Source organism: Pygoscelis adeliae, unplaced genomic scaffold (genome assembly GCF_000699105.1).
Source record: "Pygoscelis adeliae isolate BGI_AS28 unplaced genomic scaffold, ASM69910v1 Scaffold41, whole genome shotgun sequence".
Taxonomy (NCBI): Eukaryota; Metazoa; Chordata; class Aves; order Sphenisciformes; family Spheniscidae; genus Pygoscelis; species Pygoscelis adeliae.
Window position 1 is genome coordinate 4,594,647 of NW_008824373.1, and position 14,186 is coordinate 4,608,832.

Sequence of the window (14,186 nt, forward strand, 5' to 3'; positions counted from 1 at the left end):
TGGCGGCTGGGCCCCTCCGAAAGCGGGCGGCGGGGTGCGATTTGCCGGCGCCCGGGGGGAGCCCTGCGTGAATATCTTAAACGTTATTGGGGGCGATGGCCTTCCCCGAGAGGCCGGGATTGCGGGGGCCTGCTCTGGGCTCACGGGCTGCGCCTCTCTGTCAGGTCCCGGGGCGGTGGGTGCCACCAGCCGCAGCCTCTGCGCCGGCGGGGCACCAAGCCTTTCCTACCAAGAGCTCAAAGACTTGAAGAAGGCCGACGTCCTCCACATAGACGTGTGGGAGAGGTGGGAGATCGACAGATTTGGAAAAATCCCAGCGTCCATCAACATCCCGCGTAAGTTACTAACACTGCTACGTGGAGACGTTGGGTGTTGCCCTTTGCTTGATGATCAAGTCTGTGGACAAGTGGCGGTGACTGAGCAAAGAGGAGCAGTGCTAGACAGCCTCAGTGGTGAGGCTAAACTTTTCCTCCAGAGCAATTAGACGCCTTACAGTGTAAGCCTGTCTGTGGACAGAGAATAAATGAGACCTTTTTTTTTTTGCTTATTTCCCAGTGGGTGAATTAGTGGAAGCTCTACAAATGGACCCAACGGAGTTCAAGGAGCAGTACAATCAAAAGATGCCATCCAAGTCAGACCCTGTGGTTTTCTCCTGTTTGGCAGGAACAAGAAGTAAACAGGCACTCGGTTTTGCCATGTCCTTGGGTTTCAGCAGGTATGACTTGTGTGTGTAAGGATGGGATTAATGCGGCCTCCCCCCATGAAGCAGAACTCGTACTCAGCTTCTTGTGGGCAGGGTAAAAATTTAAACGTGGAATATGAACAAAACTACTGGTATTTGAGTTAGACACCTCCTCTTGCCTCCACTGAACCTTGAAAGATGCCGTTGGGTGTTCCAGCAAAGCGAGGTGTATCGCTCTGTGAAACAACCCCTCAGCAGCTCTGCGCATGTGCCGCAGGTGATGCCATCTGCTGCAAGACCATGCTGCCACTGAAGGGTCCTTCTGCCTCTTAGGGCTCCCTTGCCGAGACGTTGCTTCCTTATACAGCTTCATAAGCACTAGTCCCGAGACGCAGGATGACTGGAAAGGTGGAGAACTGCTCACTTTGGTAGTTGTACGATCTTAAATTAGATTAAATACTTTATGAAACCACACCCTTTGTTAAATTGCAGTTCTACCTGTACAGTTCACTGTTGACAAAGCACGCCTTCACTTTCAGTAAAGCACTGGATTGTTTGCCAGGAGTAAAGCAGTGAAGGCAATAGCTAAAAAGACAATGAGATTGATAGAGTGAAAGCAAAAGCAGTGTTTGGTTGGCAGAATTGTTACACCCATGCCAGAAGGTGCCTCGCTGGCTTGAAGACTGCAGATAGAATTTAAAAAATGGGTTGTTTGCTCATGTTTTTGCTGGACAGCAACTCATGAACTGGAATATCCCTGCTAATTCTAGTCAAAAGTATGGAACCACATTCTTCTTTTATAAATATATTGTTTTAATAAGTGCAAAATATCCTCCATTACCTGTTTTTCATGCCACCTAGTTGAAGGAGTCAGTATTGTGTTGCACGGTGGGTTTTTGTTTTCCAGAGTTTAGTTTTGTGCAGGCTTATGTCAGATCTATAGAGCACATAGGTTTGCAAGGAAGTAAAGATCAGTGTGCTGCTGCATCAAATAGATGACTTCTGAAGTATTACACATAATAACATTTTTAAATCTCCCACCGCAGTGAGTCTCTTCTCTCTTTTTAAAAAAAGAAGTGGCAAACTGTTTCATTGATCCGGCTGCTACTACTTGCTTGATGTTTGATCTCCAGCATTGTGTCATTTGGAAGAAGAGAGTTACACTGCATGGAAGCAGGCAGTATTAGAGTACAAGGAGTGTCGATGTGGCTCATTGAAGCTAGGTAGAAGTGTATTTGATTGCAGAGAATTTCTGTATGTTTTTTTTTCTTTTTTTTGCCATGTCCTCTTAGATACAATGTTAAGAAGGACTCTTCTTGAAAAAGCTATCTTCTGTGTATTTTCAGAGTTCAGCAATATGCTGGTGGCTTTGAGGATTGGGTAAAACATGAACCTCCAGAGAAAAAATGAAGGTGACTACCCCAACCCTTGCCCCATCACGGCTTCAGGATCGTTTGTAGTTTTTAGCTTTCAAACTACGTGCATTCCACTTCCAGAATACAGCCCACTCCTGTTTTCTTCTGTAAATGGACATTCACCTCCAAATAGCCACGCATATCAACTGCTTGGTTTAAATTGTATCTAAAGTCTGTGACATGAAGAGAGGACATTAAATTTGTTCAGCCTTTACTTTGGGCTGTGTTTTTTGGTGAAAGTATGTGAAGAGAACCTATATACTTATTATGTTTACTAAGATTTTTGTATGATGTAGTTTATGACTGTTTAAACTCATGATGATAGGACAAATAAAATTATCCTTTCCCAGATAACTGTGTTGGGTAGTTTGTTTAGAGTAGGTAAACTACAGATATTCTAATGGAATTTGGGTAACTGCCCTAAGCACAGATTTATTATACTTCATGTGTAGCTGGAGTTTTAAAATATTTCCTGTGTTATCAAAGAGTGTAAGTAGAGTACACATTTTTAGGTTTGTACTGTATGATTGTAAGGCCAAAACTTCACTACTGGTCAGAAAATACAAAGGGAAACTGACCTGATGCTAGAATACTCGCTGTTCAAAATGTTGTGTGATTCCTTATTTTAAAAGTATATCCATTTTTATACGCAGATCTGCTGCCGAGTACGAAATGCTATAGCATTCAGTCAACAACTTCTGTTCCCTCAGCAGCTCAGTATCAAGTGAGAACTTGCCTATATTTGAAGTTACTATTACATAGTCATTTTAGGCTGGAAAGTTTGAGGTGTCCAAGGAAGTTACTGAATTCCCTTCCTTCTTTCATGTACGTTAATTTACGTGTCTTAAACTTTAAAAAACAAACTGACCCATCCCATCCCCACCTATAAATTTGCATAGTCATAATTTTAAGGATTTCTTTGTTTGTTTTTTAGTGCTGTTAGCAGTTCAGGGGAACTAGCAAAGGTGAACTGCCTTGGCCTCTAGAAAATTTAAGTCCTAGCACAGAAGTTCAGGGCTCTGCAGGATGTCTGGGAAACGGAATTACAATTTCTGGTTCTGCTCTAATCAGTATTGAGGGCAATGCGCACTTATCTTACCACTCTTCCATTCTGACAGTGCAGTCTGCATGGTGAGAAGAGGACCTCAAAAATATACCCTCTCAAGTTTAGAGAACAGAGAAGAAAAAGTAACTGATCTTACTAGGATTTTATTTCTAATAAGTCCTGCAGTCTCTCTGCAGTCATTTGTTTCTAGAGGAGAACTTCTGTAGTTGGCACAGCCAGCTGTGTTAGCTGTGCTGCCCTGACGGTGCATCTTACAGGGGTTTCTGTTCTCTCATCTTTGCTAGTAATTAGAGACCCTGTAGTGTAGCTGTCATAATAGTGAGTAATGAGGGCATTTTTCGTCAAAGTATCATTGCCTTTTTGGCGGTCTTATTGCTATACTTTATTTCCAATCCATAAAAAAAAGCCCCAAACAACTTAAGAGCCAGAATTTATACTAATTTCCAAAATACTGGTTTAGTTTAACTGATGAATTAATCAGAGTCAGATGAAATTAAAATGCCAGGATGAGTATGGGTGTTACCTTGTTGTGGTCAATTACTCTGCAATTCTCACCGTCTCACTCTTGAAAGGTCTTTTCCAGATTGGATCGGGAAGAGTAACAGATGCCCACAGTTCTGTTGGATGTAGCCACATCCTATGATCCATTAATGTTGCCTGTTTAACATGACCTAGACTGTCGGTTTCACAATGCTGTGGGCACATAGTCAATGGGGCAACTGAAGCCCACTGTTGGCTGCATTGTGCCAGGCCTCACCAGGACTAATGATGCCTTTTGATCTAGATCATTAAGGTCACATTGTATAGAAAATTTGAGACACGCTGAAAATATTTAGCTAAATGTGTAATTAATCATGCCTAGCTGTATTGACCAAGCCACCAAACTTTAGCAGACAGATGAACAAAGCCAGGGGATCTAATCAACTAAACTTAGTCACGATTTAGTCGTAAGTGGCCAATGCTTCCTTTTGTAGCTATATTAAAGTTTGTTGGGAACATCTAAAACTACATAGCCACAAAAAATTAACAACAAACAGTTATATTGGGTCCCACCAAGATCTGTCTAGCCCATTATTTTCTGTTTGGCAGCAACCGGTAATAAAACGTCTGAGGAAGAGCATAAAACAGGGTAAGTATGTAGTGATACAACCCCCAGATTATTCTCATTTACATCTCAGAGTGCTTTGATACTTCCTTCAGCCTTTGCGTGTCTTGGTATATTTGGGTATTTGTAAAATTTTCAGCACAAACTCCCAGCAGTCACAGCAGGCTGCATTGGGTCGTTGTGAGAGGAAGTCTTTCCCCCCTTTGTTGCTTCTCAACTTGCCATGTACTGTTTTCATCAGATGCTCCTGCTTCTTCTGTCAGAAGTGATGAACAGTTGTCACCTCATCAGCCTTCACACCACTCATCATTTTTCTAGACCTCTCCTATCTTTTCTGAGCTGAAGAGTGTTTTAATAGGAAAGCCACAGTATACCTCTCTTCTATTTTCATTAGTTTTTATTAGTCTTGGTAGATTTAGCTTTTACTAGTCTTGGTAATTTTTTGCAAGGTGTTTCTCAAACTATTTGTAGCTTGTCAAAGTTGATGATCCTTTCTGTGTCTTCCTCTGTATCTTCCTTATGTGGATATAACTTGCTTTTCAAATGATGCTTTTTGAGTTAAATAACTTGTCTGATCCAGTTCAGTTTGCTTCCTTTTAGATTTTTCCTTAAGTCTTTTTGGCATAGATGGCCTGTGTTTGCTTTGACACTCCGCTGTCACCTGTAACCATATAATCTGTGAAGACTTTCAGCTACCCCTCGTTTAATGAGACACCTCATTTTTCTGCATTTCTCTCCTTTGAGAGGAAGCACAGTAAAGGTGATTTTTTTCTGTCTGGTTGGTAGCAAAGCTGTTGAATTCACATTATGTTCCATTTCCTGTTGTTCCAATTTACATCTTTCTTTTTATAACTGTCATCACGGAATCCAGTCCCTTTGACTGCATTTTATTGCCTTTCACTGTTTACACTGGAATCACAGCTGGTAAAACTATCCTCGCCTCCCCAGTAGAGAAATGACCCAAGATACTTCTATTTACCATCAAGAAGTGCCTGATATTTTAGCTCTGAGGCTTAGGTCACATAGGTAATTTAGGTGTGCAGTCAAGACTGGAAAGGCTCTTGAGCAGCAAGAAAACCTTTAATCACTCCAGCCAGAATTCTTCATTAATAGCGTGAAATCCCTAATTTCAAAACATTAGCTTTCTTAGCAGATTATGTGGTATATGTAAGAAGACTGATGTTTACCTAAAGAACGGTTCCTGTTTAAGAACTCCACACAGTTGTCAAGTTGCATTGATTTATTTCTACTCCCCAAGTCCACATTACAAATAGCACACTTTAGACTTCAAGAAACAAAGGCAAATAGCCAAATCCCACTTCATCAATCAAGTGTCTAGAAAAGGTATGGATCAAATGGCAACAAAAGTAGCAAAGACCAAAATGTAGATATTTTCTATCTCACCAAAGTGGTTTGGGCTTGTTTACCTGACGTTTTATGAAAATAACCTGAACAGAAATAAATGCTAGTAGCCTAATGGGCTACATACAAATATGCTTCAGTTCTATTTCACCAAATGACCAGCCAGTTACAAAGACAGGTATTTGCAAAACCAGGGGATTTTTAAGAGGCCAGTTTTTTGAACCAAGACGCATCACAGAGCAAGGGTTTTCAAGAATTTCCCTCCAATATTTCAGACCAGTGAAATGTGTTGCTTCAGGAAAAAAAATGGAGAACGATGTTACTGCACTTTATTTTATCATTCAATTTTTATACTTGGGCAAGTCGGCATTATCATTCAAAATGAAGTTGTACAGAACTTAATTGGAAACAAAGTTATCTAAAAATCCAGAAATTCGATTTAGGCCAATTCCTGACTTCAGTGGGATATCTGCCTGAGTAAGGAACACAGGATATGGCCTTCTGTTTGAAGGAATCTCATTTTCTCCAGCACACAGTTAACCAAGGAATCCCATTTCAGTTATTCTAAAGAGTTGCTCCTAACATCACAATTAAAATTAGCCAGTATGAAGCTCACCGATAGCTCAATCCTCTTAAATAAACTCTCTAATGAACCACACAAATTCACACTAACAGTGAAGGCAGACTAACAGTGTATATCTCTTGTACAAAAAAAAAAATCCACCATAAAAAACAGCAATCATATCCGGATTTGTATTTGTGAAATATTCCAATTGTACTATACAGTACGTTTGCTTGCAAAAAAAAAATCATAGTATGTTGAGTTTTTTTAATTCCTAACACTTGAAATGTTTAAGAAAACTGCAGAATCACTATACATATTGCACTTCTCTGGTAAGCTGGGCGACTACGCTCCATGGCAAAAACATCCAAGTGCATCTACTGAGTAAAACAGCGTTTTTCTAATCCAAAAAAGGAACTGAATTTCTTTCCTGCAGCTTTCATTAAAACTGTAACAATATTCTTTGCGGGCTCTTCTAGGCTTTGTTTCTGAAGGACTGATGTGTTACTTGTTACAGAATCCATATTTATTTTTAAAAACTCAACAAAACTCAAGGTAATGAATAGATTTAACGTACAGTGCACTATCTTCCTTCAGTCACAAACAAAATGAAGACAACACAAGTCATTAATACAGGTACACTTAGGCTTCAGGTTACTGTCGCTTTAAAAATAGTTCACTTCAATGGCAAGTTACAATTTTCTCAAAGCAAACAAAACCAATAATGAACTATTTCTTTTGAGTGGATAGTGTTAATCTTTTGTAGCTTGGTTTAACGTTTGATTCCTTACACTGAAAAATCTTAGTACATTTGCTCCAGCGTCAGAGAAAACGATGCAGTTTTAAAGAAAAAGCTTTCAAAATGCTTGACACAAGCTATTTATTCTTCAAGTTCTTTGTCAAAGATGTTACTAAAACCTTCTGTCCATTTCATGAACACAGGAAAGATCCCAGGATGTCTTGAGTCAAAGTGGTCCATAAAGAAATTCTTTGGAATGTCTTAAGATTGGCTATAACTAGAGTTCTGGCTACCATTTGGACCCTGTTCTCCTTCACTGTTTGGAAGAAAAAAAAAAACCAAAACGAAACGTGTCTTCAAAAAGAAGCATCATATTACATTTTTGTCTTTTTTTTTAATTAAAAAATATGGTATTCTGAAAGTAGTAAAAACCTTTTGAAGGAAAATACTTCAACATACACACAAATAGGTTAAGACATTCTGCTCAGTTTCATAAAAAAATGCAAAGGTTATTCTCAGCATGCATAAATAACTCCAGTGTATTTATTTGAATAATGATTTCAATATATCCCCATGCAGCTGCCTGCTGAATCTACTTCTGAAGTCAACATTTCGAAGTTCACATTACATAAGCACGTGCACAGGAACTCGCATGTGCAGATTCCCAACAGTTACATTTAATTGCAGTAATTAAATACGACATCAAGCAGGCCCGGTTCCAGTGAATCTGGCCCAGCCACGGAGCCTCACACCACGGTTCCTTACGTTTGCTGAGCTGTATCGATCACATTCTAATCACATTAACACTCTCCATAAAACAATGAATGTTCTGCTTCTCACTAGGCTCCTGAACAATCACACTGGCTATTTGTAATAGGAAGGTCTGCACTGTAAAAACATACGCTATACCTCAAATTAAACATTTACTCATTCTTAAGATAGTAGCCCAGTTTTTCCACAGGAAAGTTATATTAGGGAAGTACAGTACCTGTTTGGAGGTGGTTTTGGTTTAGGCATTTTACTAAGAATAGTAGCCATCTCTTTCCTCTCATCGAAGTTCTTCCACTGCTCATACAGCTTCAGAATAACCCTGATTATTTCTAAAATCTGATTAGAAAGAAAATAGATCCTAAGGTCAGACACAATAGTGATTTTATCTTTGTCACAGTCAGTTTAAGTGTGTAATTAATTAAACATGCTCCAAACTGAAATTAAGCAGCACAATCTTCATAATATAAACAGAGCTGTCTCACGTTTAATCTGGTCTGGCAATCAACCATTTCTATAACGAGTTTTTTGATTTAATTGTGAAAGGAAGCCTGAATAGAATACTTTCCCTCCCATTCAACTGTATACCACTTCTCCTCCCCTGCAAGCTGAATAGCTTTTTATTTATTTATTTGCAACTACTGTCACAGCTTATAACTATGCTACTGGGAAAATATAGACACCTGGCAGCATGATTGCAGCTAGATGACTATGGATTACCAATACAGTAACTGATGATTATCGAAGTTCTATACACATCAGAGCCACAGTGTAGGAAAAAAAAAGCCCAAAACCACAAAACATTGGTCTGAATTCCTTCCTTCCAAGAAATAAACAGCCAAGGAGTGTCTAAATACTTCTTATTATATTCTTCTCATTATTTTTATTATAATATATTCTTATATACATATAATAATAATTGTTGAACGTTCATATTCCACTTCTGGAAGTGTAAGCATTCTCTACCAGTTTGGACATTTTCAACTGCACCTCAACTACCTTAATTTCCTATTAAATTTCTAGTGCAATATTCTATATAAAAGGTGGATAATGTTTGGTTCCTAATTTGTTTCATCATTCTCTAAATTAATGAAGTAGACTTCTTTCTTTTTTTAAATACATGGACTTTGATTAAGTGCTAGAACAATACATATCCTTGAAACAAAAGTCATAGTTGGCTAAGAAGTCCGTGGTGTTAATGTAAAAAAATCAAGCTTAGATTGTATCACTGGCATGAGAACCAAGACATGTAAACATTCAAACATGTTCAGTGTCAAGCTTACGATAACCTTATCTGTCAAATATAGGTTGGTTCTCCTCTGCTGCCCATTTATTATCACCCTACTTTTACATGCATGACAGCATAATTCACAGAGCTCTTGATGCAGCATAGCATCCACACTGTGCTTAAATTTGAAGACGAATCCTGGAAGACAATGCCAGGATATCATCAGTGGGATAAAGGGCAATACCGAGGGCACAGAGGGCAATCCTGAAAGTGTCAAGAATGTTTTACACTCTGCTATACTACGTACATTTATAGAGAGAAAATGAGAACAGTATGTAGGCACAATGCTGAAAGGCGAATCAGAAATTCACATGCACTAGAATTTAAAAGGCAAACTCGTGCTAGCAATCCTGATTGACGAAAAACACAGGGAATTTTCTTTCTGGCAAAAAATGCAAAGGATATTGGTTTTGTACTTTCATCTGAAAAATGGCAACACCAGCAACACTTTGCCATTACGCAATGGTTCTGTCATGACTTTCAGAGCAGGGTGATAACCAAATGACCCGACATTGTCTCCCTCCCCGAGGGATCTACCTAATTTCAACAGCGCCTAACATATGATCACTGAATGAAGTTCAAAGCAGTGCTGCAGACATGTAAGACAGTAGTTTTATAACCATGACTACCATTTCTGGTCAGTCCATAACAGGTGGCAGGAGGAAAAAACAGTACCTTTTCCATATCAACAGATAGCTCAGCAAACCATTGCCTTGCATCCTTCTGCTGGACAACACAGGCCACATGTAGGCAAGCTGCAAAGATCAGGTGACATGGATATTGAACAAAGATCCACTCTTGATTCAGTTAGAAATATTCTATTTTTTATAAACACTATACAGTTCAACAGAGAAAACTCGGGATTGATTATCAGGTTTTTCTACAAGACTTTTTAAGTTGCGAGGCTACACTGTCAGTACTGTATGAAACGCAAACTGAAGCACCTTATGAGGGCACTCTAAGGAATGCTTGTTGATGGGACAGTGCGCAGAATACATCCATTTAAACATGACAAGAGACATTACTTGTGTTACTTACCTAGAGCTATCATGAAAGGAGGGTACAGCAGACAGAGATCGGTTCTATAAGTGTCATTCACTATCCTCCTGTGCAAAAAAGAACTTGTAAGTATTGTCCTATTCACCTTTAGACTCTATGACTTCAAAAACTGCTATCAGTTTATAAATATCTTGCCAGCTTCCCAGATGGTAGAAGCAGTGAGGCTGCAGGGCAAAACAGCAAGGGCAGAGATCTCTTCCCTTGTAAAAATCTCTTAAAGCCTTTCATTTTTTTCCTTGTAGTCACAGCAGAAGTTTATTTGGAAACACTATTATAGTGCCATAAATGTCTTTCTGCAGAGAGCGTTGACGTATACCATAAAATAATTATCCCTGTTTCACAAATAAGCAAGGGTAAGCATAAAAGTAGTATTTTTACTGTCTTTCTGTATTTGAGAAACAGTTCAAGAATAAGAGTTCTGCTAACACAGCTAAAACCCCCTATATACTGCTTCTACCTCCTATGACAAGATACAACAGAAAACCAACGTTGACAGAAAATGATTACCTCTACTCATAGTCACCATTCAGTAGTGTAAAAAACTGTGCCAATAGAGCTAGTCTAAAAATAAAAATTAGATCACTGCAAAGTAAGATCATTACAGGGTTAAAGACAGAATAAGCTAAGTCAGGGACACGTACTTGCACAGGTCAACTAGGGCACCCTTTGTATTCAAATAAGGCTAAGCCTGCTTTTGCTTAACCACCTTTGAAGCCTAACTGTTAAACACTGGCTTTCTTGCTGAAAGGAGGCACTATTGTTAATCATTGTCTTCATTACCATGCGAGAGGTAGCAGCATGTCTTCTTGGCCCATATCTTGCACATATTGGAGCAAAGGTCTATAAGGATGATATACTATCAAACAGCAGTCCTAGGAAAAATGTCAACAGGATAAAAGTTAGATTACAATGCAGAATGTGTTGTCAGTTCATATTAAAAACATTTGGTTTACAAGTCAATTACTGATTTTTTTTTTTTAAGTAGCATTCTGACACCTAACCCTGCTGTAATGAGGGCAGTGCTCTCTCTAGAATACCATTACATAGCATGGTTGCCAGTCTGTCAATGTCCTTCCCCTAAGAGACAGAGAAAGCCACATCTGCAGCACACTGAAACCTCATTTGCTTACAAACCCGTAATTCCCACTTGGAAATACAAAGCACTGCCAGAAAACAGTCTGTCACTAAATACCATACATGGAAAGCATGCCAAAATAATTGACACTGGTTTGGAAAGAAAGAAAGAAAAAAATCCACTGCTCTCAAATCCCCTCTTTTCAGGCCCAGGTTGGTGTAAACAAGAAGGAATAACCCCCTCGCTGAAAGCAGCCAACTGTATGTATACTATAGGGAAAAGCCGCATTAAGTTACATGTGCTGAATACTGAAGTAAGACACAGTTATTATACATACTATACATTATATAGCATACTGGAAAAATAAGTTAAACCCCAAAACGTAACTTCTTGCAGATGCAGTTACTTGTGATAAAACTCCTGTATACAAAACTCAAGACTTACTGCCGTGTATAGCAGAGGTATCTAAATCTAAACAGGATATCTAAAAAGGGGTTAGGCACAAACAAAAGCTTTGATCCGACCTCCTCTGTGCCCTGTTCCCAAAACATACCCTTTCTCAGCTGCTGCCTAACTCACTAGGCTCCTCCCTGGTTTCTCTCTCCTCTTCTCTGCACTTGGGCAGAACTACCCTAGTACAGTGAGCTCGGTGCCTAACCCATCCAAGTCCAACCAATATGCAGAAATCAGGCACCACTTTACCTAAGCCCCCTCAGAAGTCTGCGCTGCATCCTTTCAGCCACCCTAGGAAACACAGCAATGGGGTAGCAACCTTAGAAAAAGCAGGTACAGCTCCTTTCTTTGAAAGTGCCTGGAAGAAAATCTCATGTTGTGCTCCTTTCATCCGACAGCCTAATAGTTACAGCACCGTCTCAGAAAATGGGAGGCCCTGAGTTCAGTTTCTTCCTCACAGGATTCAAACCCACATCTCGCTTCCTAGAAGATTACTCTAATTATCAGGTTATAGATTAGCCTGAGTGGGATACTACCCATGCCTTCAGCTGAAGCTGGACCACTGTATAGGTCCAGATTCTTCCAGGCAAAAAGAAGAGGGCATAGCAAGAATACAACTCTTTATGCTCTTGACTGGCCATTCATCTGGGGAAATAAGGACACTGACATCCTAGTCTCTGCATCAGGATATAGAGTTCTCTCTCTTTTAAAAACAGAAGCCGTTCTAGAAACAGAACTTACGCTTTACCCTTCCCAACAGTGCTCTAACCACTAGGATGCAGAGCCATACGCGCTCCTCCTGTCCCCGCTGCTCCCACAATCTGCCCTCTTTCTGTTGAGAAGTCCAGCTTCAGCGCGAGGAAGTGACAATGCCCTCACTCAGCCTAGATGACAGCACAGTAATTACAGCATTCTGCTGAAAATGTAAATGTTAGACCTGCATGGACATCATTCTAAAATTAGAGTGTAGCACAAAATTCAAAATATTCTTCATCAGTAAAAAGTAAACTGAGGCGCAACAGTAAAAAAAAAAAAAGGCAAATCACCAAAAAAAACACCTACCATCAATTCTAAGAGATAGAATTCACATTCTAGTATCTGCAAAGAAGTAAAATCACAGTTAAACAGCAGCATGTTTCAGACAGCAGAAAGAATTAACTGGCATCCAGTTTAACATCATGAATGCACAGGAATTCTCAACACGTATTTCCAACGGTCCTAAATGCATTTCATCTGAAACTACAAAACGAAACAAAAATCAAAATATTATTAGCCATTGCCTTACCAGCATTATAACATAACTCCAGACATAATAACAATGCATTTAAACGTTTTGGATCAAGTTTACTATGAAAGACTACTTCATTGGCAGGACTTGTCTGATTTGTTTCAACACCAGCAGCAAATTGTTCCCAGTGTATAAACACTTAACAGCAATAGAGAAGTCCTTTTGTAGAATTGGAGCCTCTTCATCAGGCCACTAACATGCCAAATGGCCTTTTAAAGTCTTTTCAGATTTAATTTCATATGAAATATTCTGTCCAATTGCAGCAATTAAATCAGCTCTCATTTTCCATAGAGATAGTGACGTATTAGTGATATCAAGGAAAAGACTGGACTGCTTTGGCTATATGAAAGCAGTACTCCGAAATATATTTCCATTTGCCTTTATCTGTAAAATAGCAGTGCAGTTTTATTGCAAGGTCTTAGATATATTCTGATATATCATTTGGCTTTCTAGGTTGGGTGAAAAGCAAACCAACAAAAAGGTAGTATTTGTCACAGTCAATCTAAAAATAATTAGATCTGTTTAACTTCCAAAATACTACAGCACAGGTCAAAACTGGTTTCAAGAAAAACTACAAAATTTCTCAGCATTGTGACTGAGAATGCCTTGAAAACCACTGGTAAACCTAAATTTTAAATAATAAATAAAAACTATTTTCCAAAAGCCATTACATTTTACAGAAAGCAGTTTTATTTTTGCTTGTAAGCCAACTGCTCCTGTGTGCAAGCTTGGAAGCATCCCAGGGTGCAAGGGCTATTTACCTTCCCTGAAGCAATGTATTTGTAAACAAGAACATTCAAAAAAAGCTAAAGTTCTTTAATAATCATACTACATAAAAATTACTATTTCAGTCACCCAGTCATGTCGCTTCTCTTTATAGCATTCCTGTCAACAATTTAAGGAAATAAGGTTATGTAAGATTTACTTTTAAAAGTAACTCTCCCAATAATCTATCCAAAACTAATTATGAGCACCCTGACATACAAGTATGAAAATATTTCTTTCTTAGAATTTTAGAGACATGATTTCCTGCTAACAAGTATTTGTCTTTTGATTTATTTGATCAAGTTGTACTTTGAACAGCATACTTACATGGTTCATCCTATAAGGAAACTCCTTCGGAAAGGCATACGAAAACCTAGTTTTCACTACAGTAAAGAGAAATCAGCATGTTAAAAATTATGTAATTAATACTTTTACTTCTTTCCCTTTCTATTAATTCAGCTGTATATAGCCCTTCAAATCCATTTGGCAGCACAACTGCGGGTAGCACAACTGCTTGCAGCACAAAAGGTTTGTATTTGAAAGAGAAAAGTTAAGTGAT

General features: G+C 38.9%; 2 protein-coding genes across 5 annotated transcripts in view; one reads left to right on the top strand and one right to left on the bottom strand.

Moving 5' to 3' along the window:
- Window positions 1–2,451, top strand: part of TSTD3 (thiosulfate sulfurtransferase (rhodanese)-like domain containing 3) — a 3,281-nt gene extending 830 nt beyond the window's left edge. The window contains exons 2-4 of the mRNA XM_009320169.1: window positions 24–335; window positions 556–715; window positions 2,029–2,451. Coding sequence (XP_009318444.1) covers window positions 24–335; window positions 556–715; window positions 2,029–2,092 — 536 coding nt within the window. The 3' untranslated portion in view covers window positions 2,093–2,451. The remainder of the gene's footprint in view (window positions 1–23; window positions 336–555; window positions 716–2,028) is intronic.
- Window positions 2,452–4,739: 2,288 nt separating this feature from the next.
- CCNC (cyclin C) overlaps window positions 4,740–14,186 on the bottom strand; it is an 18,151-nt gene continuing 8,704 nt past the window's right edge. For 3 of the 4 annotated variants that reach the window (XM_009320155.1, XM_009320156.1, XM_009320159.1), the window contains 7 exons: window positions 13,955–14,010; window positions 12,637–12,672; window positions 10,827–10,918; window positions 10,026–10,093; window positions 9,663–9,742; window positions 7,920–8,038; window positions 5,498–7,247 (listed from right to left, as the gene is read on the bottom strand). In XM_009320155.1, the coding sequence (XP_009318430.1) occupies window positions 7,193–7,247; window positions 7,920–8,038; window positions 9,663–9,742; window positions 10,026–10,093; window positions 10,827–10,918; window positions 12,637–12,672; window positions 13,955–14,010 (506 nt within the window). In that variant the 3' untranslated portion in view covers window positions 5,498–7,192. Of the gene's footprint in view, window positions 4,930–5,497; window positions 7,248–7,919; window positions 8,039–9,662; window positions 9,743–10,025; window positions 10,094–10,826; window positions 10,919–12,636; window positions 12,673–13,954; window positions 14,011–14,186 lie in introns of those variants that run through there. The other variant, XM_009320157.1, reaches the window with a different exon arrangement.